The sequence below is a fragment of the Myxocyprinus asiaticus genome, chromosome 42, assembly GCF_019703515.2.
Source record: "Myxocyprinus asiaticus isolate MX2 ecotype Aquarium Trade chromosome 42, UBuf_Myxa_2, whole genome shotgun sequence".
Classification (NCBI taxonomy): Eukaryota; Metazoa; Chordata; class Actinopteri; order Cypriniformes; family Catostomidae; genus Myxocyprinus; species Myxocyprinus asiaticus.
The window spans coordinates 1,263,063-1,290,634 of record NC_059385.1 but is presented as its reverse complement, the minus strand read 5'-3'; the positions used below and the strand labels follow the sequence as shown (position 1 = coordinate 1,290,634).

The 27,572-nt window shown below is 32.9% G+C and overlaps 2 protein-coding genes across 5 annotated transcripts in view; one reads left to right on the top strand and one right to left on the bottom strand.

Moving 5' to 3' along the window:
* LOC127433083 (bone morphogenetic protein receptor type-1B-like) overlaps positions 1 to 9,939 on the top strand; it is a 131,073-nt gene extending 121,134 nt beyond the window's left edge. For both annotated transcript variants that reach the window (XM_051684737.1, XM_051684735.1), the window contains 4 exons: positions 154 to 451; positions 6,717 to 6,892; positions 7,536 to 7,666; positions 9,331 to 9,939. In XM_051684737.1, coding sequence (XP_051540697.1) covers positions 154 to 451; positions 6,717 to 6,892; positions 7,536 to 7,666; positions 9,331 to 9,456 — 731 coding nt within the window. In that variant the 3' untranslated portion in view covers positions 9,457 to 9,939. The remainder of the gene's footprint in view (positions 1 to 153; positions 452 to 6,716; positions 6,893 to 7,535; positions 7,667 to 9,330) is intronic.
* A 5,162-nt stretch (positions 9,940 to 15,101) lies between these two features.
* Positions 15,102 to 27,572, bottom strand: part of LOC127433065 (netrin receptor UNC5C-like) — a 260,166-nt gene continuing 247,695 nt past the window's right edge. For all 3 annotated transcript variants that reach the window (XM_051684703.1, XM_051684704.1, XM_051684705.1), the window contains 3 exons: positions 25,584 to 25,748; positions 22,125 to 22,303; positions 15,102 to 15,853 (listed from right to left, as the gene is read on the bottom strand). In XM_051684703.1, the coding sequence (XP_051540663.1) occupies positions 15,694 to 15,853; positions 22,125 to 22,303; positions 25,584 to 25,748 (504 nt within the window). In that variant the 3' untranslated portion in view covers positions 15,102 to 15,693. The remainder of the gene's footprint in view (positions 15,854 to 22,124; positions 22,304 to 25,583; positions 25,749 to 27,572) is intronic.

Here is a 27,572-nt window from a genome sequence, read left to right as displayed (position 1 = left end):
ACACATTCTGTTACATTGTAACTATTACTTTTGTGTCACTTTCACTCTCTCTCTCTCTTCCTGAAGGGTAGCACTGCTCTTGGCTCATAGGTTGTTTTGATTTCATTTTGCTTGACTTTCTCTTCAGTTTCATGTCTTTTCTCTTCCCGTCAGGTTTCATCGCTGCTGATATTAAAGGCACAGGCTCGTGGACGCAGCTGTATCTGATCACGGACTATCATGAGAGCGGATCACTGTATGACTACCTCAAATCCACCACGCTGGACACGAAATCTCTGCTGCGGCTTGCGTTCTCCACCGTGTCCGGTCTGTGTCACCTGCACACGGAGATCTGCGGCACGCAGGGAAAACCGGCCATCGCTCACCGAGACCTGAAGAGTAAAAATATACTGGTGAAGAAGAACGGCACCTGCTGCATCGCTGACCTCGGACTCGCTGTCAAACTCATCAGGTACAATATGAGGGAAGATGTGGAAAAGACATTTTTTTTTATAGTCAATAATTTTTATAGTTATGCTCAACTCTAAAGTATTTTATCAGCTAGATATTTATTTATTAAAATTATTGTCAGTGGTCAAAAGAACCAATGTACTAGATTTCCGCTTTAGGGCCCTATTTTAAGAGTCATAAGCACAAAGTCAGTGGGCACTAAGGTTATTATAGTTTTGCATTTTCAAATTTGTTTTATTTTAAAACTGTTTTGAAATTTGCTATAAATTTCAGCTTAGTTTTAGTAATTTTAGTTTAGGAATTAATATAATTTCCACAGTATATAAAATAAGCAAGACCTTTCGAGTTTGAGATTAATTGGCAAATGTTTTAATACACTAAAAGCAGGAGAAAACATGTTGGATAATTGCACAGTTTACTTCGACTCGCTTGTGTATAATAACAATAAGCTGTAGAAATAGAAATAAAAATCAGTTTCTACACTCAAACCATTTCAATATTTATTATTTCTGTCTTTGTTTAGATGATCATAGTTTTAAACATGTAATAATTAGTATTTTTATAATGGATTTTCATAGTTTAATATTGAAAGTCTGCGTCTGAAGGCTAAAACAGTCAAATCTGTTTATAAAAGACATTTGAAAAGTAACAAATAAATGATGAAGGCCAGGTGAAAAGTTTTTAGTTGGTTTAAAAAATAAATAAAAATCAACCTCAAATATATATATATATATATAATTTATTATATATCTATTAATGTATATAAATTAAATATTATATATATAATCTATTAAATATCTATTAATGTATATAAATTAAATATCTATTATATATATAATCTATTATATATCTATTAATGTATATAAATTAAATATCTATTATATATATAATCTATTAAATATCTATTAATGTATATAAATTAAATATCTATTATATATATAATCTATTAAATATCTATTAATGTATATAAATTAAATATCTATTATATATATAATCTATTAAATATCTATTAATGTATATAAATTAAATATCATATATATAATCTATTAAATATCTATTAATGTATATAAATTAAATATCTACTATATATATAATCTATTATATATCTGTTAATGTATATAAATTAAATATTATATATATAATCTATTAAATATCTATTAATGTATATAAATTAAATATCTATTATATATATAATCTATTATATATCTATTAATGTATATAAATTAAATATCTATTATATATATAATCTATTAAATATCTATTATATATATATAATCTATTAAATATCTATTAATGTATATAAATTAAATATCTATTATATATATAATCTATTATATATCTATTATATATATATAATCTATTAAATATCTATTAATGTATATAAATTAAATATCTATTATATATATAATCTATTAAATATCTACTATATATATATAATCTATTAAATATCTATTAATGTATATAAATTAAATATCTACTATATATATAATCTATTATATATCTGTTAATGTATATAAATTAAATATTATATATATAATCTATTAAATATCTATTAATGTATATAAATTAAATATCTATTATATATATAATCTATTATATATCTATTAATGTATATAAATTAAATATCTATTATATATATAATCTATTAAATATCTATTATATATATATAATCTATTAAATATCTATTAATGTATATAAATTAAATATCTATTATATATATAATCTATTATATATCTATTATATATATATAATCTATTAAATATCTATTAATGTATATAAATTAAATATCTATTATATATATAATCTATTAAATATCTATTAATGTATATAAATTAAATATCTATTATATATATAATCTATTATATATCTGTTAATGTATATAAATTAAATATCTATTATATATATATAATTTTATATATATATATAATATTTAATTTATATATATAAATCTATTATATATCTATTAATGTATATAAATTAAATATCGATTATATATATAATCTATTATATATCCATTAATGTATATAAATTAAATATCTATTATATATATAATCTATTATATATCTATTAATGTATATAAATTAAATATCTATTATATATATAATTATTAAATATCTATTAATGTATATAAATTAAATATCATATATATGTAATCTATTAAATATCTATTAATGTATATAAATTAAATATCTACTATATATATAATCTATTATATATCTGTTAATGTATATAAATTAAATATCTATTATATATATAATCTATTATATATCTGTTAATGTATATAAATTAAATATCTATTATATATATATATATATATATATATATATATAATATTTAATTTATATATATAAATCTATTATATATCTATTAATGTATATAAATTAAATATCGATTATATATATAATCTATTATATATCCATTAATGTATATAAATTAAATATCGATTATATATATAATCTATTATATATCTATTAATGTATATAAATTAAATATCTATTATATATATAATCTATTATATATCTATTAATGTATATAAATTAAATATCTATTATATATATAATCTATTAAATATCTACTATATATATATAATCTATTAAATATCTATTAATGTATATAAATTAAATATCTACTATATATATAATCTATTAATGTATATAAATTAAATATCGATTATATATATAATCTATTAAATATCTATTAATGTATATAAATTAAATATCAATTATATATATAATCTATTATATATCTATTAATGTATATAAATTAAATATCTATTATATATATAATCTATTAAATATCTATTAATGTATATAAATTAAATATCTACTATATATATAATCTATTAATGTATATAAATTAAATATCTATTATATATATAATCTATTATATATCTATTAATGTATATAAATTAAATATCGATTATATATATAATCTATTATATATCCATTAATGTATATAAATTAAATATCGATTATATATATATAATCTATTAAATATCTATTAATGTATATAAATTAAATATCTACTATAATCTATTATATATCTATTAATGTATATAAATTAAATATCTATTATATATATAATCTATTATATATCCATTAATGTATATAAATTAAATATCTATTATATATATAATCTATTATATATCTATTAATGTATATAAATTAAATATCTATTATATATATAATCTATTAAATATCTATTAATGTATATAAATTAAATATCATATATGTAATCTATTAAATATCTATTAATGTATATAAATTAAATATCTACTATATATATAATCTATTATATATCTGTTAATGTATATAAATTAAATATCTATTATATATATATCTATTATATATCTGTTAATGTATATAAATTAAATATCTATTATATATATATATATATATATATATATATATATATATATATATATAATATTTAATTTATATATATAAATCTATTATATATCTATTAATGTATATAAATTAAATATCGATTATATATATAATCTATTATATATCCATTAATGTATATAAATTAAATATCGATTATATATATAATCTATTATATATCCATTAATGTATATAAATTAAATATCGATTATATATATAATCTATTATATATCTATTAATGTATATAAATTAAATATCTATTATATATATAATCTATTAAATATCTACTATATATATAATCTATTAATGTATATAAATTAAATATCGATTATATATATAATCTATTATATATCCATTAATGTATATAAATTAAATATCGATTATATATATAATCTATTAATGTATATAAATTAAATATCTATTATATATATAATCTATTATATATCTATTAATGTATATAAATTAAATATCGATTATATATATAATCTATTATATATCTATTAATGTATATAAATTAAATATCTATTATATATATAATCTATTAAATATCTATTAATGTATATAAATTAAATATCTACTATATATATAATCTATTAATGTATATAAATTAAATATCTATTATATATATAATCTATTATATATCTCTTAATGTATATAAATTAAATATCGATTATATATATAATCTATTATATATCCATTAATGTATATAAATTAAATATCGATTATATATATAATCTATTATATATCTATTAATGTATCTACTATATATATAATCTATTAATGTATATAAATTAAATATCTATTATATATATAATCTATTATATTTCTATTAATGTATATAAATTAAATATCGATTATATATATAATCTATTATATATCCATTAATGTATATAAATTAAATATCGATTATATATATAATCTATTATATATCTATTAATGTATATAAATTAAATATCTATTAATGTATATAAATTAAATATCTACTATATATATAATCTATTAATGTATATAAATTAAATATCTATTATATATATAATCTATTATATATCTATTAATGTATATAAATTAAATATCGATTATATATATAATCTATTATATATCCATTAATGTATATAAATTAAATATCGATTATATATATAATCTATTATATATCTATTAATGTATATAAATTAAATATCGATTATATATATAATCTATTAAATATCTATTAATGTATATAAATTAAATATCTATTATATATATAATCTATTAAATATCTATTAATGTATATAAATTAAATATCTACTATATATATAATCTATTAATGTATATAAATTAAATATCTACTATATATATAATCTATTATATATCTATTAATGTATATAAATTAAATATCTATTATATATATAATCTATTAAATATCTATTAATGTATATAAATTAAATATCTACTATATATATAATCTATTAATGTATATAAATTAAATATCTATTATATATATAATCTATTATATTTCTCTTAATGTATATAAATTAAATATCGATTATATATATATAATCTATTATATATCCATTAATGTATATAAATTAAATATCGATTATATATATAATCTATTATATATCTATTAATGTATCTACTATATATATAATCTATTAATGTATATAAATTAAATATCTATTATATATATAATCTATTATATTTCTCTTAATGTATATAAATTAAATATCGATTATATATATAATCTATTATATATCCATTAATGTATATAAATTAAATATCGATTATATATATAATCTATTATATATCTATTAATGTATATAAATTAAATATCTATTAATGTATATAAATTAAATATCTACTATATATATAATCTATTAATGTATATAAATTAAATATCTATTATATGTATAATCTATTATATATCTATTAATGTATATAAATTAAATATCGATTATATATATAATCTATTATATATCCATTAATGTATATAAATTAAATATCGATTATATATATAATCTATTATATATCTATTAATGTATATAAATTAAATATCGATTATATATATAATCTATTAAATATCTATTAATGTATATAAATTAAATATCTACTATATATATAATCTATTATATATCTATTAATGTATATAAATTATATATATATATATATATATATATATATATATAGATATTTATACTATATATACATACATATACATATACACACACACAACCGGTCAAAAGTTTTGAAACACTTGAATGAAATGTTTCTCATGATCTTAAAGCGTATGCTTTGAAATTAGTTTTGTAGACAAAAATATAATTGTGCCACCATATTAATTCATTTCATTATAAAACTAAAATTGTAAAAGTTTTTGAAATGGATGACTTGGACCAAATAATAAAGAAAAGCAGCCAATAAGTGCCCAACATAGATGGGAACTCCTTCAATACTGTTTAAAAAGCATCCCAGGGTGATACCTCAAGAAGTTGGTTGAGAAAATGTCAAGAGTACATGTCTGCAAATTCTAGACAAAAGGTGACTACTTTGAAGATGCTCAAATATAACACAGTTTTGATTTATTTGGGATTTTGTTTAGTCACAACATAATTCCCATAGTTTTAATGACTTTCTTTATTATTATTCTAAAATGTGAAGAATAATTATAATAATGAGTGTTTCAAAATTTCTGACCGGTAGTGTATGTATATATATAAAACAGTAGATCATTGCATGTTTTCTGTCATTAATTTGAAAACTGCAACATTTATCCTGTTGGTTATGTGACAGACAGAGTTGTTGGACAGCACAAACTCAACCTGAAATTCAATACAATCAGTGACTGTTAATGTTCACACAGTTTTGCATCAGATGTTTAAAAGGACTTTTATTTCCGATTCCTCTCAGTGACACTAATGAAGTGGACATCCCGCCCAACACACGCGTCGGCACAAAACGCTACATGCCTCCTGAAGTTCTGGACGAGAGTTTGAACCGCAGTCACTTCCAGTCGTACATCATGGCTGACATGTACAGCTTCGGTCTCATCCTGTGGGAGATGGCGAGGAGATGTGTGTCCTGCGGTCAGTTCAAACGCTTTGAAGACAACATCAAAATCTGCAGAAGTTATACTGTATTATCAGCATACCTAATATATATATATATACTGTATGTTGATTACACTTCTAGCCAAATACCCAAGAATCAAAAAAATTAACTGATTCTATACGGGACTTATATAACATTAGTTTATTAATGTTTGTGCAACTTTTTTGGAGACACAGAACTGCGGATGTCTCGATATGCACAAATGCATTTAGATAAATTGTGAATGTGTTCTTTTATATTCTGTTCATGGTTATATAACTTCCGTTTCGTAAGCTTGACTTGTAACATGTATTACAAGTTTATGTTCTGGCTGTTAATAGGAAGACATTGCTTTTTTTAACTTTACTTAAAGCAGGCCAAGACCACATATATTGGTATATGATCACATCACGAGGCCTGTTGACAATGCGCTGCTTTTGCATCTCTATACATATACGATACATTACAGCTTCTGCAGAGAAAATTGGATGCTGATTGTGTTATAATGCCTTACTCTCATGACTGTGAAAAGGATAAGTATTATAATTGTTGTTTAATGTTGTGTATTATGAATGCATTATAAATATGGGCTTATAGAATGAAGTGATGGTATGGTAATGATGTAAAGTGTTTGTACAGGTATCGTGGAGGAATATCAGCTGCCGTATCATGATCTGGTGCCCACAGACCCGTCGTATGAAGACATGAGAGAGGTGGTGTGTATCAAGAGACACAGACCCTCGTTCGCGAACCGCTGGAGCAGCGATGAGGTACACACATCACACACTTTCTCATATGCTCGAGATGCAATATAAAGAATCTCATATTACTGTTGGTTCCATTTTTTGGAAGTCTTCTTGCCTGCACGCAGAAAAGAATCATATTCTTAAGGAGTATTTTCATTTTCTCAGTGAATGCACTTAGCTGCATAGAGAGATATAGGATGCTCCCTATTTAGGGAATGACTTAACCTCTAGTGTGTTTGAAATGCACCTTTTTTTCATCCTAACTCCATATAAAGCCTCTGAAAGCAACATTTTTCAGCTTTTGCATGAATACATTTATTCTCAATGTGAAAATGCACAATAAATATATAGGAATGCATTTACTAATCTTAACGAATAGAACCGTATTATACAGCGATAAAATAAAACAATTAATATTCAAATGAAGTGACATTACCAACAGATGTGTTATTCAAACTTTTAAGGTCCCATTTTCCACATATGTGGACTTCATGTTTATCAGCGTGCTGAAGCGTGAAAAATGAATGGATGTTTTAAAGCGGCATATCAAACGAAACTAGAGACGCTACTCTTTACAACCAAACAACTTAAATATGTTTCTTACCAGAGGCACTTTTGTTGGTGCGCCCGTATGAGGGCTTCACGGAAATCGACGTCATACTGTTGTCATGTGACTCGGTGCACCAGAAGTTTAACCCTTAAATGACAGTATTCAGTCAGTTTTAATTCATGCGTTGCGTATAGCGAAGCCAAAGTACACCGTCCACACATGTGGACACGGGGTCGCACAAGTTTAAGTATTTTGTGTTGTTGCAATAGCAGAGTTTTTTTTTTTTTTGCATGTGTGCTTGCTTAAAGCGTACAAAATACACATATATTTAATTTGAAATCAATTTTTGAAGTTTTGTCAGGCATATGTACAGTATGGTCCATACACTGCAAATATTAAAAATGTTTTCCTTGAATGTTTACGGGAAACATGCATTCGGGAACCAATTCCAAACATTCTAGGAAATTATTTCTATTACCATTATAACCAATATATTCCCAGGATGCTAGCTAATTATTATTTTTCATTCTCATATTTTGAATAAACATTGCAGAGATGTAATTAAAGGGATAGTTCACTCAAAAATTAAAATTCTCTCATCATGTCATCCCAGATGTGTATGACTTTCTTTCATCTGCTGAACACAAATGAAGATTTTTAGGAGAATATTTCGGCTCTGTAGGTCCATACAATGCAAGTGAACGGTGACCAGAACTTTGAGGCAGCATAAAAGTAATCCATACGACTCCAGTGGTTAAATCAATATCCACTGTAAAAAAGGACTTAAATATTGATCTGTTTCTCACCCACACCTATCATATCACTTCTGAAGACATGGATTACTTTGAAGCTCCAAAAAGCATATAAAAGCAGCATACAAGTGCTGGTCACCATTCACTTGCATTGTAAGGACCAACAGAGCTGAAATATTCTAGGAAAGATCTTCATTTGTGTTCTGCAGGAGAAAGAAAGTCATACACATATGGGATGGCATGAGGGTGAGTAAATGATGAGAGAATTTTCATTTTTGGGTGAACTATCCCTTTGTTGGTTGTTGTCTACTAATGATTGACAGTTGATCAAATATGAATGTTCTAGACTCTTGTCAAATATTAATACATCTTTAATGTCTGTTCAGTGTCTCAGGCTGATGGGTAAACTGATGACTGAATGTTGGGCGCACAATCCCACGTCTCGTCTGACTGCCCTGCGTGTGAAGAAAACACTCACTAAGATGTCCGAGTCTCAGGACATTAAACTGTGATGGACAGCTGTGACACTGAAGCAGCTTTATAATGCTTTCTGTGAAAGCTCAAACCGGCCGGATGCGGGACAGACGCCTTCAGATAAACGCTGTGATCTGACTGGCCATCGCTCATTTAATAACGTACCGACACGTTTATGGGCCACACTATACAAAAACTTCAAAAGCATCATGAAGTCATTTCTGGCTATTTTAACCCAAACTTCATTTACTAACAGTGTTTTTTGTCATACAGTGTTACTCTTCATGCTATATGATGGAGAACTTTGAGTCCGTCCTTGTAAAATATGAATGTACATATTGAATGTTGTCAAGGAAAAAAAACAAACATTTTCTGTTACAATTGTACATGATGTCGTGCCAGTCGTTGTGCCTTATTTAACGTACAAGTTTAATAGTTCTATATAAATGGAGTGAACATGTATGTTTAACATTCCCCTTCAATAAAGTGGATTAAATACGGCATTTCTTCATTTTCAGTAACTACCCCATAAAAACACAAGATACACGCTATATTCAGTGTTGCATATAAATATAATTTATTACTCGTTTAAAAATTCTTTCTTACATTTTGTACAGAAACTTCACAGAGGAGATGCAAGCTTTTGCAAATTACATTATGAACGTGCCATAAAAGAATAAGTAACATCCTCACTATAAATATAATAATCGTATAACTATGGAAAGCAATTGCAAGCATGTATAATTTGTTTTATAAAGGATGCAGAATTTGCATAGACACTTTGGACAACTTGAAAATGAACTGAGGCAGTGTCGAAAATTACAAACACACTGAAATGGCTATTATTATTTTACAGTGGATACATCAGCACGATCACATGCACGTCTCATGATATCTGCTGTTTATAGCAGTATGGCAAGCCGAATTGACATATAGTCACGTGCAGGATATGAATTATAGATATCTATAATTCAGTTTTCACTAGTTAAAATGCACATTTTCAGTAATTCCTTTTGCACTAGTCAAAAATGTTATTTTTGAAACCTGTAAATGCATTTTACTAGAAGAATGTCGCAATGATCTGTCATTCACGCCTGTTGAAAATGCTGATTATTTTATAAGATCTTCAAAATCGGGCCGATAAAACAATGTTTTTACTTCTCAAACTCTTGTTAAAATCCAACTTTTTTGATAGCTGTACATTAACATTAACATTTCAGATATCTGCAAATGGATTTCAAATGTAAAATTAATTTTACAGTTAAAATTTCACCCGTAAAAAACACATTGCACATCAAAAAATGTGCTTGTGATGATGCATGATGTTGGCATTTGCAATAGCATTACAATGTAATGTTATTTTTTTTTTTAAGTTGTAAATATGCTGATATGTGAAAATGAAATGTCAACTAATTAACTACAGATATTTGTGTTTTGAACAGGCGTGACTGACGGATCATTATGAAATACTAATAGTGCAAATGCAGATTTCAAAAATTGTTTTTTCACTAGTTTAAATTACATTTTTGTTATCAAGAATGGGTATTTCACAAGTAATGATGTTGTTTTTGATTACTGATATTTAAAATAATTTATTTTCGGGGTCTGGGTAGCTCAGTGGTAAAAGACGCTGGCTACCACCCCTGGAGTCGTGAGTTCGAATCCAGGGCGTGCTGAGTGACTCCAGTCAGGTCTCCTAAGCAACCAAATTGGCCCGGTTGCTAGGGAGGGTAGAGTCACATGGGGTAACCTCCTCGTGGTCACTATAATGTGGTTCGTTCTCGGTGGGGCGAGTTGAGCGCGGATGCTGCGGTGGATGTCGTGAAGCATCCACATGCACTATGTCTCCGTGGCAACGCGCTCAACGAGCCACGTGATAAGATGCGCGGGTTGATGGTCTCAGACGCGGAGGCAACTGGGATTCATCCTCGGCCACCCGGATTGAGGCGAATCACTACGCCACCACGAGGACTTAAAAATGCACTGGGAATTGGGCATTCCAGATTGGGAGAAAAAAATGTCTTTATAGATATCTATATAATTCATATCCTGCACATGATTAAATGTCAAAAGGGTTTGCTATAATAGCAGTGCTTCTCAACTGGTGGGTCGAGGCCCAAAATGGGTTCTGATTGGTTCATAGACAGCAGAAAAAAAAAGTAGTTAAATACAAATAATAAAATTCAACTAACCATATAATTGTGCATAGTCAGGATAGCAAAATGAATAGACAGGATATGTGGCATGCCCTCATCTTAAAACTATTAAAAAAAAAATCTAGAAAATATGACCCAGACTATATTAAATTATGATCTGGTACTGGGTCGGGTCACCACTCAATGTCCGATGTAAAGCCAGTTGAGAATCATGACTGCTCACCTGTGTTCAGTATCTCTGTCACACCTGAACATCGCTCCGATTCTCCACACAAACGCTGTTGTCGGTTACAGTCACAATAACTGACATGTCATAAACTCAATTTTCACCATCGCCACGAAACCTGGAGAAGCTTTGAAGCTGCACAAACAAAAGGATTCCAGACAAATAACTGCAGATGTCACAAGATAATAGCAAAACAGCGCATGACTGACATCAAACCTGGACCTGATTATGTCATGGGGAGTGATGTGAGGATTGTGGCCACAAGTTTTCCTGAAATGTTGTCCAGTAATTCCTCTTCATGTTTCTGTCCCCAACTAGGACGTGGTGAAGTTTACAAAACGGCAAAATCGTTGCTCAAAGATCTTTAGTTCCTTTGTTTTTTGTTTCTAAATTGTGATTACATACAGGTCACTATGCAACAAAACGCAATTAATAAGAAAATGATTGTTGAATACTGTTAAACTTTACAGTTATATTGTTTTGAATGCATATATATTTACAAGAGGCCTGACGTTATGCCGCATGTGTAGTTGCAGGGTCTGTCCACTGGATGGCGCTGTTAAACAATGCAAACCAGCACTCATAATCCAAAAGAGAGAGAGATAATACATAAAAACAGATATGAGAGTGCATTGAAATCAAAATAAACGAGTATAAATAAAGTCATTTTGAAATATGTTCATGTAAAGGGTTCATTTTCCAGGAAACACACACACACACAGATCAAATGTGTATGTTGAATGCACTGCAAGTTGCTGTATCGCTTATAATCACGTGCATGATATAAATTATAGATATCAACAATAAAAAGTTGTACTAACTAAAATGCTATTGAAATCAGCAATTACTAGTAGTAAAAATGCAATTTCTTATATCAGTAATTTGGTTTGCACTAGTTAAAAAATATGTAAATTCTGGATAGTAAACATGACGTCATCACTCGCAAAGTTCTTAATGTCATTCACTCCTGTTTAAAATGCTATTACATATAATTTTAATAAAAAGTAATAATTTTATATACATATATATACACATATATATATATATATATATATATAAAATCGATAATTAAATTGTTACTAGTGCAAATGTCCATTCTTGATAATTGAATTACAACTAGTAAAACGGATACCAGAAATTTAGTAATGTTAATGTCAGATATCTGTAATGTTATTTTAACCCTTGTGCGACCTTCGGGACATTTTTGTCTTTTTCATTTTAGTTTTTTCGATCATTTTGTCTGTGTTAATGCCAACGACATACATTTTTCCAAAGGTGTGTATTTTGGGGGGAATTTTGATATTTCAACCTCATTCCTATAATACATCTATAATACACTGTGTACACAAAATAGTTCCACTCAGGACCTTCAGGACAAAAATGTCCCCATTGAAACCCATTCAAACTGCAATATTTGATCCCAGTGCCATTAAAGCATAAAATCATGAATTCTATGATATTATGCTTTCATTCCGGAGCCCTGGCTTCAGAATTTAAATGTTTTATATTTTCCACCAGATGGCGCCATTTTACTCATGTTTAGCCTATGGAGCAAATACAAGCTTTTCCCCTATTCTCTGTTTGCTGTATTATAGAGCACTGCAGGACAACTGAATAAATGATGCAGCTAAAATTGTGTGTGTGTGTTGGTATGGATGTCAGAGTGTGTTTTGTATGTGTGTATTGAGAAATTTGTGTGTGTGTGTGTAAAACAACAACAGTGGCATTATGTAAACAAACTGGCATTTAAAGGGTTAAAATACTGAAAATGAACGAATATTTGGTAGTTATGATCAGGACTGATGTTGGTTAAAATATGAACTTATTGAAAGTGGAAAATAATATTAATATATAATATTATTATGGCAGTTTTTTGATGTGGACATTTTTGTCCTCGAAGGACCTTTGAGTAACTTTTATTTTTTTATTATTGATGCACAAGGGTTTACTAGTAAGAGTTGTTTAGTCTCCAATTTATTGGTTTCTAAATTCCATTTCCAGATATCTGACATATCATACGTTGACAAACATGTGCCTTAACTTTTTAGTCATGATAAAAAATATAAAAAAATAAATCATTCAATCGAGGCATCGTTCTATAAACTAACCTTTTATTATATAGTTACAATTGTTTTGTTTTTCTTTTTTTGCAATTTATTTTAGAAAATATACTTGAATTTGTCAGTTGCCTGAAAAAACCTTGCCCCCTTCATCTGGTACAGCACTTTTATGACATTTATAGATATTAATGTGTTTTTTTTCTCAGGTCAGTGCAAGGACTAACAAGTGTGCATAAAAGCAACAAAATAATAATTAATAATTTAAATAATTTACAAATATCATTTGTCCCTTGATTTCATGTCATTGCTGTTATCAATGTTAAAAACGTAAAAAAAAATATATATATATATATAATAATTTTGGAAAAGAACTTCCGAGGTCAAAGTTCGAGGAAGAAGTGGCTTATCAAATGTGCATATAGTGATTTTTCAATCATGTTTAATTAGTTATTAATTTACATTTTCAAATGTAATTTTTTCACACGATTCATTTAAATTTGTCATTGGTGTTATTGATTTTAGTCAGATCAATAGTGTGTTTTGTGACGCTATTGACACCATCTTTTAAGAGAATTTGTCACTGGTGTTACAAACTTTGCTTCATTTGTTAAACATAATTTAAGAATGAAGTAAATGACAACAAAGTTGTCCTTAATGAGCAAAAATAATGTCAAGATGTTAAAAAATGTTTATTCACAGCTTATACGAGTGAAAACTGTTATGACCTGAATTGCAAATTTCAACATTTTTTAAGTCAGAATGTTGCTGTAAAAAATGAGCATTTATACTCGTCCTAATTCAATCGTTGATATCAGAAATGGGATATCAGAATTTTTTTTTACACTAGTAACAATGTAATAATTGATAATTGACTCCAAATTATCATTTTTATAAGTAGTACATCGCTGACGTGAAAATGGAATTTCAACAAAACATGTATAGATGGCTGAAATTAATTGTGTTTTGAACAAGAGTGAATGACATCATATGGAGGGCCAAATTACAAAATGCTACAATGAAAATGGACGCAAACTAGGTTTTTATTTTTAACATTTATTGATTTAATTATTAACTGAATGAAATTGTAAAAAAAAAAAAAAAAAACCTACAAAATCATTATGTATTTAATGATTTAATTTAAAAAAAAAATAAAAAATAATATATATATATATATATATTATTTTTTTTTTTTTTAATTTAGAATAATCTGTAAATTACTGATTTCAAAAATTAGCACTCAAATGAGAAGTAATAACATAGCTAATATCAGGAATTTGTATTGTAACGAGTGAAGATTGAATTGTAGATATCTATCATTCACATTCTGCACGATTAATTTAATTCGGCTTGCCATAATTGCTTTGGATAAAAGTTTCTGCCAAATGAATAAATGTAAATGTAACCTCCATTTTTAAAGGAAAACGCGAGGAGAGATTATAAAGACTAACATGAGTCTGATCAATCGCCCTGCCTGTAAGCCGCTTCCACTTCCTGTTTTGATTATCCGACGTCCCAGAAAAGAGGGTGAGGGGGGCTGTAGGTCCAGAATTTGGACATCAGAAGTCGCGTTTCCTAAGAAACTCATTTGACAAATAGAAAAACTGTACCAGGAATCGTACAGACAGGGCAGCAGTGCAGTATTTCCTCCTCTATAGATTTTCACCTTTCGAGTCGCTTTTGTTTTACACATTAAATGGAATCAGGAGTGGTTGGCGCGTTTCGAGCAGGTCTGCGGTTGTCACAGTGACTCTGGAGGCGATTGTGGCCGCCCGCCTGTGACTCACGCTCTCACACTTCCCGGGAACTTCCTGCGGCCGTCGCTCTGGACAGGTGTCAGTGCTCCATTGCCATGGACACGATGTTCTCATGGCGACCCATCTCCTCCAGCACGGCAGCGAGGCGGTTGAGATTTCCGTCGGGGAAGTGCTGCGCCTCCCACAGGTCCAGAATGACACCGGTTGGACTCGACTTTGTGGCGAAGTAGTTCAGATACCTGAAACACACACAGAGAGGAACACTGAAATGCTGTTTTATGGAGAAGTGTTTATGTGAAGCCTTTAATGATGACACACATGCGTTCTAATCAGCTGCAACGCAAGTTTCCAGCATTGAGGGGTTTTCTTTTTGTCCACACTAAAGTGAAAATGCTGCATGACAAAATCATAGCCAATCAGAGCATAGTTGATGTTTAATGTACAGGTATGTGGTGACTGCTTTTAATTAGAAAAAGATTAGTCTTAAACACAACGAGCAATATGTTTGGAAGACAACGCAACTTGCAATTTCCTGATAAAATGTACAGTTATTTAATTGTATTTAAATGTGATGTAAAATCCTTGTAATCTTTTCTGTATTTGTAACATCTTGTCTTTTTATTTATTTGCTTGTAATTGTGATGTTTTTCAATTGAAGTGTGTTAATGCTATTGTGTTCTAACCAAGCATGATGCATCTTTGGTCATCAATCTTGTCCTCATTACCTCCTTTTAATTTAATTAATTTGGTCACTTTTGATGTTGAGTCTCTCTACACCAATAAAACACACGAGGGAGGAATAAAGGCAATCAATGTTTTTCTAAGAAACCCACATCAAAAAAGTCTGAGCACTGATTGTATCAAAACATTAACCAAATTAGTGTCAAACATTTTTTTCTTCAGATATCAAGATTTTTCTGCCATGGGCAGAATTGTTCTCAGAATTCGTTTTTTCCACACATTAAACTTTGGTGTAGATATATTGACGACATTTTTATTTTATGGTCTGGTATTGAAAATGCACTGCTATGGTTTAACAGTTTTCTTAACGCAAGTGATGAACATCTTCGATTTACGGTCAAATTCAATTCGTCACATATTAGCTTTCTCGACATATTGATCATTAGGGATGGCAATAAGATCATTACAGATCTATATAGAAAACCTAATGAGTCATATGCACAACAAAGCATTGATCTGGCAAATAGATTTAGAGGGAGAGATTATAATGAAATCTGGATACAGTTCGCTGTTAAGAGATTTGAAAATAAAAATCAGGAGACAGCCTTGACTACAAAGTGGGATAAATCTAAAAAAAAAAAAAAAAAGTTGTTTGCTCCTTTCAATATTCTCCCATTTGTTCAGATCTAAAGAAGACTGAAGATGCTGACTATCACCCCTGGAGTCACGAGTTTGAGTTTTGAGTGTTGAGTGACTCCAGCCAGGTCTCCTAAGCAACCAAATTGGCCCGGTTGCTAGGGAGGGTAGAGTCACATGGGGTAACCTCCTTGTGGTCGTGATTAGTGGTTCTTGCTCTCAATGGGGTGTGTTGTAAGTTGTGCGTGGATCGTGGAGAGTAGCATGAGCCTCCACATGCTGCGAGTCTCCGCGGTGTCATGCACAGCGAGTCACGTGATAAGATGCGCAGATTGACGGTCTCAGACGAGGAGGCAACTGAGAGTCATCCTCCGCCACCCGGATTGAGGTGAAGCACTACGCCACCACGAGGACTTGGAGCGCGTTGGGAATTGGGCATTCCAAATTGGGGAGAAAAGGGGAGAAAAAAATCACAAAAAGAAAAAAAAAGAAGATTGTAAACAAACATTGGCACATTTTACAATCTGATCCTGCACTTAATGATGTTTTCGGAGAGTCGCCTAGATTTGTATATAAACGTCCCCCTAATGTGCATAATTTTGTTGTGAGAGCTGACGTACCTGTGGACTGACTTACTCGTTTTTCATCATCTATCACATTTGGCAACTACAATTGTGGCCACTGTGCCCTATGTAATTTTACTATTAAAACCAGTGTCTTTTCTCATCCTCATTTAGGCAAAGAAAAATCTAAATCAAGGGTGTCATCACATGTATGACTAAAAACGTCATTTATATGATTAAATACATTTTTTCTGTTGCTCTAAATGGTTTTGCACTGCCTTTAAAACATGATTCACTGAATATTTCTGAGTTGTTGTAGAGCCGAGGAGGGCGGGGCCGGGCTGGAATGACGCACGCCCGGTCCCCAATCAGCCTGATGGGGCTCACGAGGGATAAAGGCGGCCGGGGATGACGGGTTGAGAGAGAGAGAAATACAGGCAGCTGTACTGTGTGTGTGTTTATGGTTGTGTGTTTTTGTTTAAGTTGTTCATTAAATTATTATTTAAGTTGTCAAACCGGGTCTCGCCTCCTCCTTTCCCTCGAACCCCCTTACACTGGTGCCGAAACCCGGGAAGGAGGAGGGATTCCCGTCGCAGAGTCCTCGACACTACCGTCCATCCAGGGTAGCGCCGCTGCCATCCGACGGGGGACAGAGTAGCCCGACCACCCGGACGCGGGGAACGGCCGCCGTCCGCGAGGCGAGTGGGGACTGGACTCCCTGACCGCCTGGAGCGAGGGAGCCGCTGCCGGGGGCGGAGGAGTGCCTTGCCATCCCCTGGGAATGCGGAGGGGTCGAGAGAAGACCGCCGTCCATGGGGGGAGGAGGGAAGCCACTCCCCGACCGCCTGGAGTGGTAGGGCCACTGCCAGGGGCGGAGGAGTGTCCCCACAGGACGCCGGGAATGCAGAGGGGCATTCTGTCCGCTGGGGGTCGGAGGTCTGACTCCGGTCCGCCTGGGGAGGAGCGGCTGCCATCCGCCTGAGAGGGTGGAGGAGTGATCGAGGACCACGTGACGGCACATCAGAGAACCGGTGAGTGAGTTTCTTTTTCTCTCTCTCCTCTCTCTCTCTCTCTGTCGCTCCGTGTTGGCCTTTCCCTCGCCTATTTTGTTGTTTTTTTTTTTTTTTTCTCCTGTCTCCTCCCAGGTCGAGGGAGGCAGCGGATGACCCGCCGGCAGTCGGGGCGCAAGGCACGTCCCCCGGAGAGGAAGGGGGGATGTACGTCATGCCGGGGGCTCCCCGGCCTGAGGCAATGCCGGGAGGATGGTAGAGCCAAGGAGGGCGGGGCCGAGCTGGAATGATGCACGCCCGGTCCCCAATCAGCCTGATGGGGCGCGCAAGGGATAAAGGCGGCCGGGGATGACGGTTCGAGAGAGAGAGAGAATTACAGGCAGCTGTACTGTGTGTGTGTTTATGGTTGTGTGTTTTTGTTTAAGTTGTTCATTAAATTATTAAGTTGTCAAACCGGTTCTCGCCGCCTCCTTTCCCTCGAACCCCCTTACAGTTGTTTACATTGTTTGAATCTTTATGATAATGACATACTGTTGTTTGTCACATTGAGAGATAATTGATTCTGACTGTTAACAGGTGTACACAACGAGGTGTTTGAAACAAGGATATTTAGTGAAGTGTTGCCTATTGACGTGCCTGACGAAGATCTCTCTGATCGAAATGTTGTTGTTTTTTTTATTATTAATAAAAGGGAAGAGTAAAACAGTGTGCAGATTTAACTTGTTTCATTTTCAAACATTTTTGCTTTTATCTGGCACCTGTTGGAGACATTTTGGATGTGCGTACTTTTTTTCCCATCAATCTTGTTACCATCATAATTACCACTTATTATCAATATTAATATTCAACATACTTGCATAATTGTACACTATTATATTAATATATACTATACTATTAACATACACTAATCAATTGTTTATTTTTTCATTTAAAATGACACGGCGGGACGTCTGGGAAAACGCAATGATGTAAAACGATGTGACAACACAAAAGGACCACAGAAACATTTTTGTTAACAGTTCAGAGCTGTTTTGAAGGTTTATTGCTTTGATTTTCTGCTTTTATTGCAATATATCATCCATATCTCAGTTCTGACGGCGATACTTTTGCACCTCCATGAACAGAAAATAGAAACACAGCAGGAGAAACTTTGAGTGACGCAGAGACGAGGAGAGTCAGGCTGCTGCGAGAGATAACACACACAAGCATATATGTAGTTCAGCTGTTGATTTAACACATTCATTTAGTGTGATTGATTATATGAAAAAAAAAAAAATGCATACAAAATTAATAAAAATTGTCATGCCCCTGACCTGAGCGTTAATTCCATAATAAGGAATGTTCCTACTATCGGAGCAATTCAAGGTTGATGTTCCACCTTGATTCAGTAGGGGGCAGTCAGCGCGACTCCAGCTGTACAAAACACCTCATCAAACCAACGAGCAGACAGCATACAGTCTTCCACAGACGCACTTTTGTGCTCAAAGACAGCTGGACCGAGCTGGGATCTCAAGATGCACTTTTTTTAAAGTTTCAAAATACAAAACAACACTTATGACCCGAAAACTAGCGCTGAAAACTAATGAGACACGATGGAACCAAAGTGAGACGCACGTCTGACGCTCGAGTATATAGACCAACAATTAAAAATAGAGCAGAGGGATGTAGGCCAAAAACATGGTTACAGTATGTTCAGTGATATTGAAATAAAACAAACAATATTTGACTTTAAAAGCCACATTTTGTATTATCTAAATGCTTTTCTCGTCTGTTGCCACAAAACACCTATATTTGGGGGCTTTCACATAAATATTACAATCCGATTAATTGCGGCACATCATGTAATTTATTAGATAAAAAAAAATAAAAAATCAGTTGACAGCCCTAATATACGCTGATCAGCCACAACATTAAAACCACTGACAGGTGAAGTGAATATAATTTATTATCGCGTTACAATGGCACCTGTCAAGGGGTGGGAAATATTAGGCAGCAAGTGAACAGACAGTTCTTGAATTTCATGTGTTGGAAGCAGGAAAAATGGGCAAGCGTAAGGATCTGAGCGACTTTGACAAGGGCCAAATTGTGATCGCTAGACAACTGGGTCAGAGCATCTCCAAAACGGCAGGTCTTGTGGGGTGTTCCTGGTATGCAGTGGTTAGTACCTACCAAAATTGGTCCAAGGAAGGACAACCGGTGAACCGGCGACAGGGTCATGGGCGCCCAAGGCTCATTGATGTGTGTGGGGAGCGAAGGCTAGCCCGTCTGGTCCAATCCCACAGAAGAGCTACTGTAGCACAAATAGCTGAAAAATGTAATGCTGGCCATGATAGAAAGGTGTCAGAACACACAGTGCATCGCAGCTTGCTGTGTATGGGGCTGCGTAGCCGCAGACCGGTCAGAGTGCCCATGATGACCCCTGTCCACCACTGAAAGCGCCTACAATGGGCACGTGAGCATCAGAACTGGACCATGGAGCAATGGTAGAAGGTGGTCTGGTCTGATGAATCACGTTTTCTTTTAGATCATGTGGACAGCCGGGTGCGTGTTCGTCGTTTACCTGGGGAAGAGATGGCAGCAGGATGCATCATGGGAAGAAGGCAGGCCGGCGGAGGCAGTGTGATGCTCTGGGCAATGTTCTGCTGGGAAACTTTGGGTCCTGGCATTCATGTGGATGTTACTTTGACTCGTACCACCTACCTAAAGATTGTTGCAGACCACGTACACCCCTTCATGACAACGGTATTCCCTGATGACAGTGGCCTCTTTCAGCAGGATAATGTGTCCTGCCACACTGCAAAAAGTGTTCAGGAATGGTTTGAGGAACATGACAAAGAGTTCAAGGTTTTGACTTGGCCTCCAAATTCCCCAGAGCTCAATCCGATTGAGCATCTATGGGATGTGCTGGACCAACAAGTCCGATCCATGGAGGCCCCACCTCACAACTTACAGGACTTAAAGGATCTGCTGCTAACGTCTTGGTGCCGGATACCACAGGACACCTTCTGTGGTCCATGCCTTGATGGGTCAGAGCTGTTTTGGTGGCACGAGGGGGACCTACACGATATTAGACAGGTGGTTTTAATGTTGTGGCTGATCGGTGTATGTGTGTGACCTACATCACTTTGACAAATATGCACTGAAGTAAAAAAGAAGGTCTGAAATGATATCCTTTCTATGTTACTATCCCAAAACATTGCCAAGATATAATCATTTGAATGTTGTTTGTCATGTTTTGGGGAAAAAGGGATCTAAATATCCCCTTCACTCATCCAACACCGAAGCGGATTAAATCCTCTGAAATGAGCTGTCTCCTCTACTCTGTTGTCACATCTCTGACAGTGATAAGGGTTTAAAATATTAGCAAATTGCTAAAATTCTCTACAGTTTATTTTATCAAGCTAACAAACTATGGATACCATATAACTTTCCTGAGGTAGATGTATACAGTTAAGTGAAGGTTGTTGATATCATTGACATCTTACAATGGTTGAAACACTTATTCGACAATTATATAATATATATATATATATAAATAAAAACTAGTGACATTTTCTAAACTATAATACCCATGGTTGGCTTTGCACTTACACACACACACACACACACACAGTTGTCACCTGTCCAGGTTGAGTTTGTGCGCCAACATCCTCCAGTCGTTGCCGCGTGTTTGAGGAGCGTCGAGACTACCGCACAGTTTCTGTCGGATGGACAGTGGGATCCGGAAGGCGTTTGGACCCACCAGTGTGGTGATGTTACTGGCTGGATCCAAAAGAGATGTGTCGATACACTGAGAGTCCTGCACGTGTAACAGAGACACACAGTTACACAGCTGCAGAAACACCATTTATAACACACATACACACACCTGTGAGCACGCATCATTTACATTTATGCATTTGGCAGACACTTTTATCCCAAGCGACTTACAGTGTACTTATCACAGGGACAATCTGAAGTTAAGTGCCTTGCTCAAGGACACAATGGTGATGGCTGTGGGGGTTGAACCAGCAACCGTCTGATTACCAGTTATGTGCTTTAGCCCACTATGCCACCACCACTCCATCCACATCAGCTGCATTCTATATTAATGCGACAGTCATGCATTCATACAATCGTGATCGACTGTTGCATTGTTTGTCAACCATAAACAGCCCATAGTTAGGCTGATGAACTATGTTCAGAACAATTGAGAATCACTGTAACCTTATTCACGCTAGCGCCATCCTTGATTTTTAATAGGAATGACAACGAGGCTGTGCGGGATTGACATACCATCTCTTCAATGGCACGAACGGTACAAAGCTGTATAAAGTTCCTAGATCACATCTGATCTTCCACAACTCATGTTTTCTGGAGTTTGAATGTTCTTGGACAGATATTTTATCAATGTTTTGTCCACTGAATGATCCAAAAACACTTTAAACTGCAGTACAGTCCATTAAAGAGATTGTAAGTCTATCCCTCACAGCCTCGTTGTCATTCCCATTAAAAATCACAGATGGCGCAAGTGTGAATAAGGTCTAATTGCGTTAAGAAGTTATTGTTATTAAAGTTATTGACTTTGGAAACACTGTGTGAGCTGTTGAGAGGCATCATTAGGACTGCATGACAATTATCAGAGGAGACACTTATAAAGTCAGTGATGCTGCTGGGAACAGCTGATGAGAGCAGAAAAAAAAAAAAAAAAAAAAAAAAGAGATGAGGGTTAAAGGTCAACGGGGAGTCAGAAATGGGTCATTCACCCTTAAAAAGTCCCCATCCTGACATTCACTCTAATGCTCTAATTGTCTCTCTCGTCTTGTCGTTTATGTTCAAATGTCAGCAGGACTTTATTCTGATGAGGGTCAAACGCAGAAGATCTCTTAACATTCAGATTCACAGACTGAAAAGCCGGTGTCTGACCTGTGACATCATCACCAGACCATTTTCAGATTGTGCACTTTTTCTAGGTGACTTATTAAATTTTAATTAGTAAATAAGTGTGATCATGTGAACTTGTTGTACTGATGCTCAGATTGAAGTACACAAGATGGAAAAATTCTTCAGGATCTGTGTGCCAGGACAGAATATTTAGTCAACTAAATATTTTTATCTGTAGATAAGAGTTCTACAATATTGTAGAATATTTGTTTACTATATAAAACACATTGAGTGCAATTTTGACCTTTGACATCAACCTGCCCAGGAACAGCAGATGAAAATTAGCCATTGGCTAAATCTGATACATTTACATAATTGAGATGTTTGATTAATGTGTATTGTCCCTGAAAAATAAATAAATAAATTAAAATTAAAATTAAAAAAAAATGTTCAGTTCTTTAACTCTAAAATGCACGTGGGTCAAAATTGACCTAGCGTCTAATAATGTTTATACGAAGTGGTCTTTTGATCTGCTACTCCAGGTATTCCTCAATGAAAGTGTCTTCTATCGTGTGAAACTACTTTTTTAAATTATAAGAGAATTTGCATCACTACCTCTGGAATGCATATGCTTCCTATGGGATTCAACGCACTTAGCACTGGTATTATTTCTGTAATACATCGATTTAATTTTTTTCAGTTTTCTTTACTTAGTAGGTCCTCGTGGTGGCGCGGTTACTCACCTCAATCCGGGTGGCGGAGGACAAGTCTCAGTTGTCTCCGCTTCTGAGACCGTCAATCCGCGCATCTTATCACGTGACTCGTCGTGCATGACACCGCGGAGACTCACAGCATGTGGAGGCTCATGCTACTCTCCACGATCCACGCTCACCTCACCACACGCCCCATTGAGAGCAAGAACCACTAATCACGACCACGAGGAGGTTACCCCATGTGACTCTACCCTCCCTAGCAACCGGGCCAATTTGGTTGCTTAGGAGACCTGGCTGGAGTCACTCAGCACACCCTGGATTCAAACTCGTGACTCCAGGGGTGGTCAAAAACACTGTATGTTAAATAACATGTTCATGTTTATATTTATGTGTTATGTGCAAGAATAGAAAGTTGTCATTCGGCCGATGCTTGTATTGGAAGTGCATGATTGAAACTGCAACTTACACCACACCACTCAATATAGAGTACATAGTTGTCATTTGAATAAAATAAATAAATAAATAAATTCTAGTCCATTGTACTTATTTGTATTTGTTTGTGCGAGTACAGTTGTAGAGACCAGTGTTGGGTAAGTTACTCTAAAAAAAAGTAATTAGTTACTAACTACTAATTACATCTTCTACAGTGTAATTAGATTACTGTACTAATTACTCTGTCTGAAAGTAATTGCATTACTTATTACTAATTACTTTCTAAAACCCTGATCAACCTCGACCAGATGAAAAATACAAGAATAAACATGAAACTGTTCTTTTAATTCTTTCAAATAAATTATATAAAATCAAATAAATTATTCATGAACTGGCCAAAGAATTTAAGGGGGCGGAATATAAATTAGAAAACATATATTTGAACATTAGATGTTAAATTACATGAGAAGTAACTGTAATTAAATTACTGAAAAATTAAGAGTAATCCCTTACTTTTTTCAATGAAAAAGTAATTTAATTACAGTAATTAATTACTTAGTAATGCATTACACCAAACACTGGTAGAAACGTTTCATATTTTACCATCAGACATGAAGATTGCCCATAACTCTACTGTGTTTAATGTGTCTGAAACTCTTCAGAATTGAATACAAGATATATCAACTATTTTACAATTGTAATTACTTTAATTTAAAAAAAGGATAAGCATCTAGATTCCACCGGAGTCTTTTTTGACCTACATATGCATTTAAGGGTGGTAAAGTTGCATATGCATTCTAGGGTTAATTTTCCCATTCAGTGAAAAAGACAAAAATCATGGTACTCCTGCATCAGATGCTGTAAAACTAGCAAAAAGCAACAGTGAAAGATGCCTGTCCAGCGCAAGTTTTCATAGGAAAACAACTGAAAAACAGTGCGGATGGATGCAAACGCATTAGGTTTGAACAGCCCCTAAGACAACTCACAACCTCAAGCAGGCCACAGAAAATTTGGCACGCTTGTTGAATAGGCCTGCTGTACGTGCAGGGGTAGTGTGCAGTATGTACTGACCTCAGACAGGGTGGTGTTGAGCTGGAATATCTGTCCCTCTCCCTCCACCTGTCTCACACACAGCTTGCAGGAGAGATCGACTGTACTGGCACTGAAACGCTCCAGTGTGAACGTACAGTGAAGATTACGCTGAGATCCGCTCCACACCTGCTGAAACGACAGCTCCTGAGAGACACAGAGAGAATGACAATGTGAAATAAAAAGCTAGAATAGATCTGCAGTCTTAAAGTTCCTCAAAATGTTTCTCAAATGTGCCGTCTGTCTGCAGAAGTTTCAAACATTCCCACCAGCATCAACAGCTTGTTTATCTTGACAAATACAATTACAGCGTCCTAAATGAAATGCGTCCCTCATAAATGACTGATTTGAATGAAAACTCTGAATTTAGGAACAGAAAAGAGCAGTTTACACATGAAGCACATGTGAGAATTCTAATAATCACAGCATGCACGAATATTGGGTCAAACTTTCAGGTAACACTTTACATTAAGGTTGCATGCTTTAGTTAACATGAACTAACAATGAACAATCTTTCACAGCACTTATTAGTCTCGGTTAATGTACATTTCAACACATCCTAAAACATAAAGTTGTACATGTTAGCATTAGGTAACGAATTAGGAACAGACAACCCATTTAAATTTTCATCAATCAACAATACTCAAGATTATATATGCTGTACAAAACATACATTCAATTTTAATTAAACATGATTTTAGTGCGATAAAATCACTTACTAACCTTTTCTGTGTAGTTATAGCAAATGTAACAATTTACGATTCTCCGTTGCCATGACAACAAAACAGCGTAAACTCAAAAACGATTGTAAAATGATGATTTAAACAACTTTACAGCTCCAATAATCCATGAGTTTTAACAAGAATTAATGTAAGTGCTGTTATAAAATCTTATAAGGGTCTTTAAACACTCCAGAAATTGACCCCATTGACTTCCATTGTAAGTGCCTCACTGGAACACACATTTGTGCTTTTTTTTTTTTTAAGTAAAGGAGGAACGAGTCAAAATTAATTTTTGTGGTAATCAACATTATGACACAAATGCTGTCGACTGAGCTGAACTTGTATTGAACCCGGAATATTCCTTTAATGTAATATGCAAAAGTAATTCAAGAAACGCATCTCTTCCAGCAGCACTTAACCAGTCCGCAAGCATAATGGCACTTACTATTTAAAGAGCACCTATTATGGTTTTTAAACGTGCCTAATTAATAGATTTACATGCATCCAAGGTCAAAAAACACTTTAATTTGCTCATAATTTAAATTGCAGCATTAACTTTTTTCCCCAGTGTCAAAAATGACTCGTTCAATGATCCGTTCTAAAGGATTCATTCTAAACTCCTCCTTTCAGAGAGCATACTCTGCTCTGATTGGTCAGATGTCCCAGTCTGTTGTGATTGGTCTACCGCTTAGTGTAGTGTTTGAGGGCGGGTCAAAGCTGTTCGCGAGCAGCCAATGAAGACCAGAGGCGGGTTTTTTGTTAGCAAATTACGTAGGTTAGTACAGGAAGTAAGTCTGGAATTACTAACGACTCGTTTCAGGTGTTCAGAATCGGTTCTTTCTTTTGGGAGTCAGTAACTCCATTTGTCGTGCACTTTGATTTTTGAAACTTTGCAGACTTTTTTACATTCACAAACAGCTATATAACACACTACATGAAAGGTCATATTTGTAAAACCATAACAGGTGCTCTTTAATATAATAATAGTCATAATAATAATAATAATATTAAAAATGTTGTCTCTTTTACTCCGGTTACTATTGGAACTTGGCCATGCGATACTACAGATATTGTTGACTTTTGTACATGACAAACTGCTTATGTTCCTTATCTGTGAGTCTATTTGTATAAAAATGTCTGCTAAATGACTAAATGTAAATGCATTTAATATTAAAGGGTCAGTTCATCCAAAAATTAACATTGACGTAGATTTTAAATCATAAACGTTGCAAAAACATCTACTGAATGT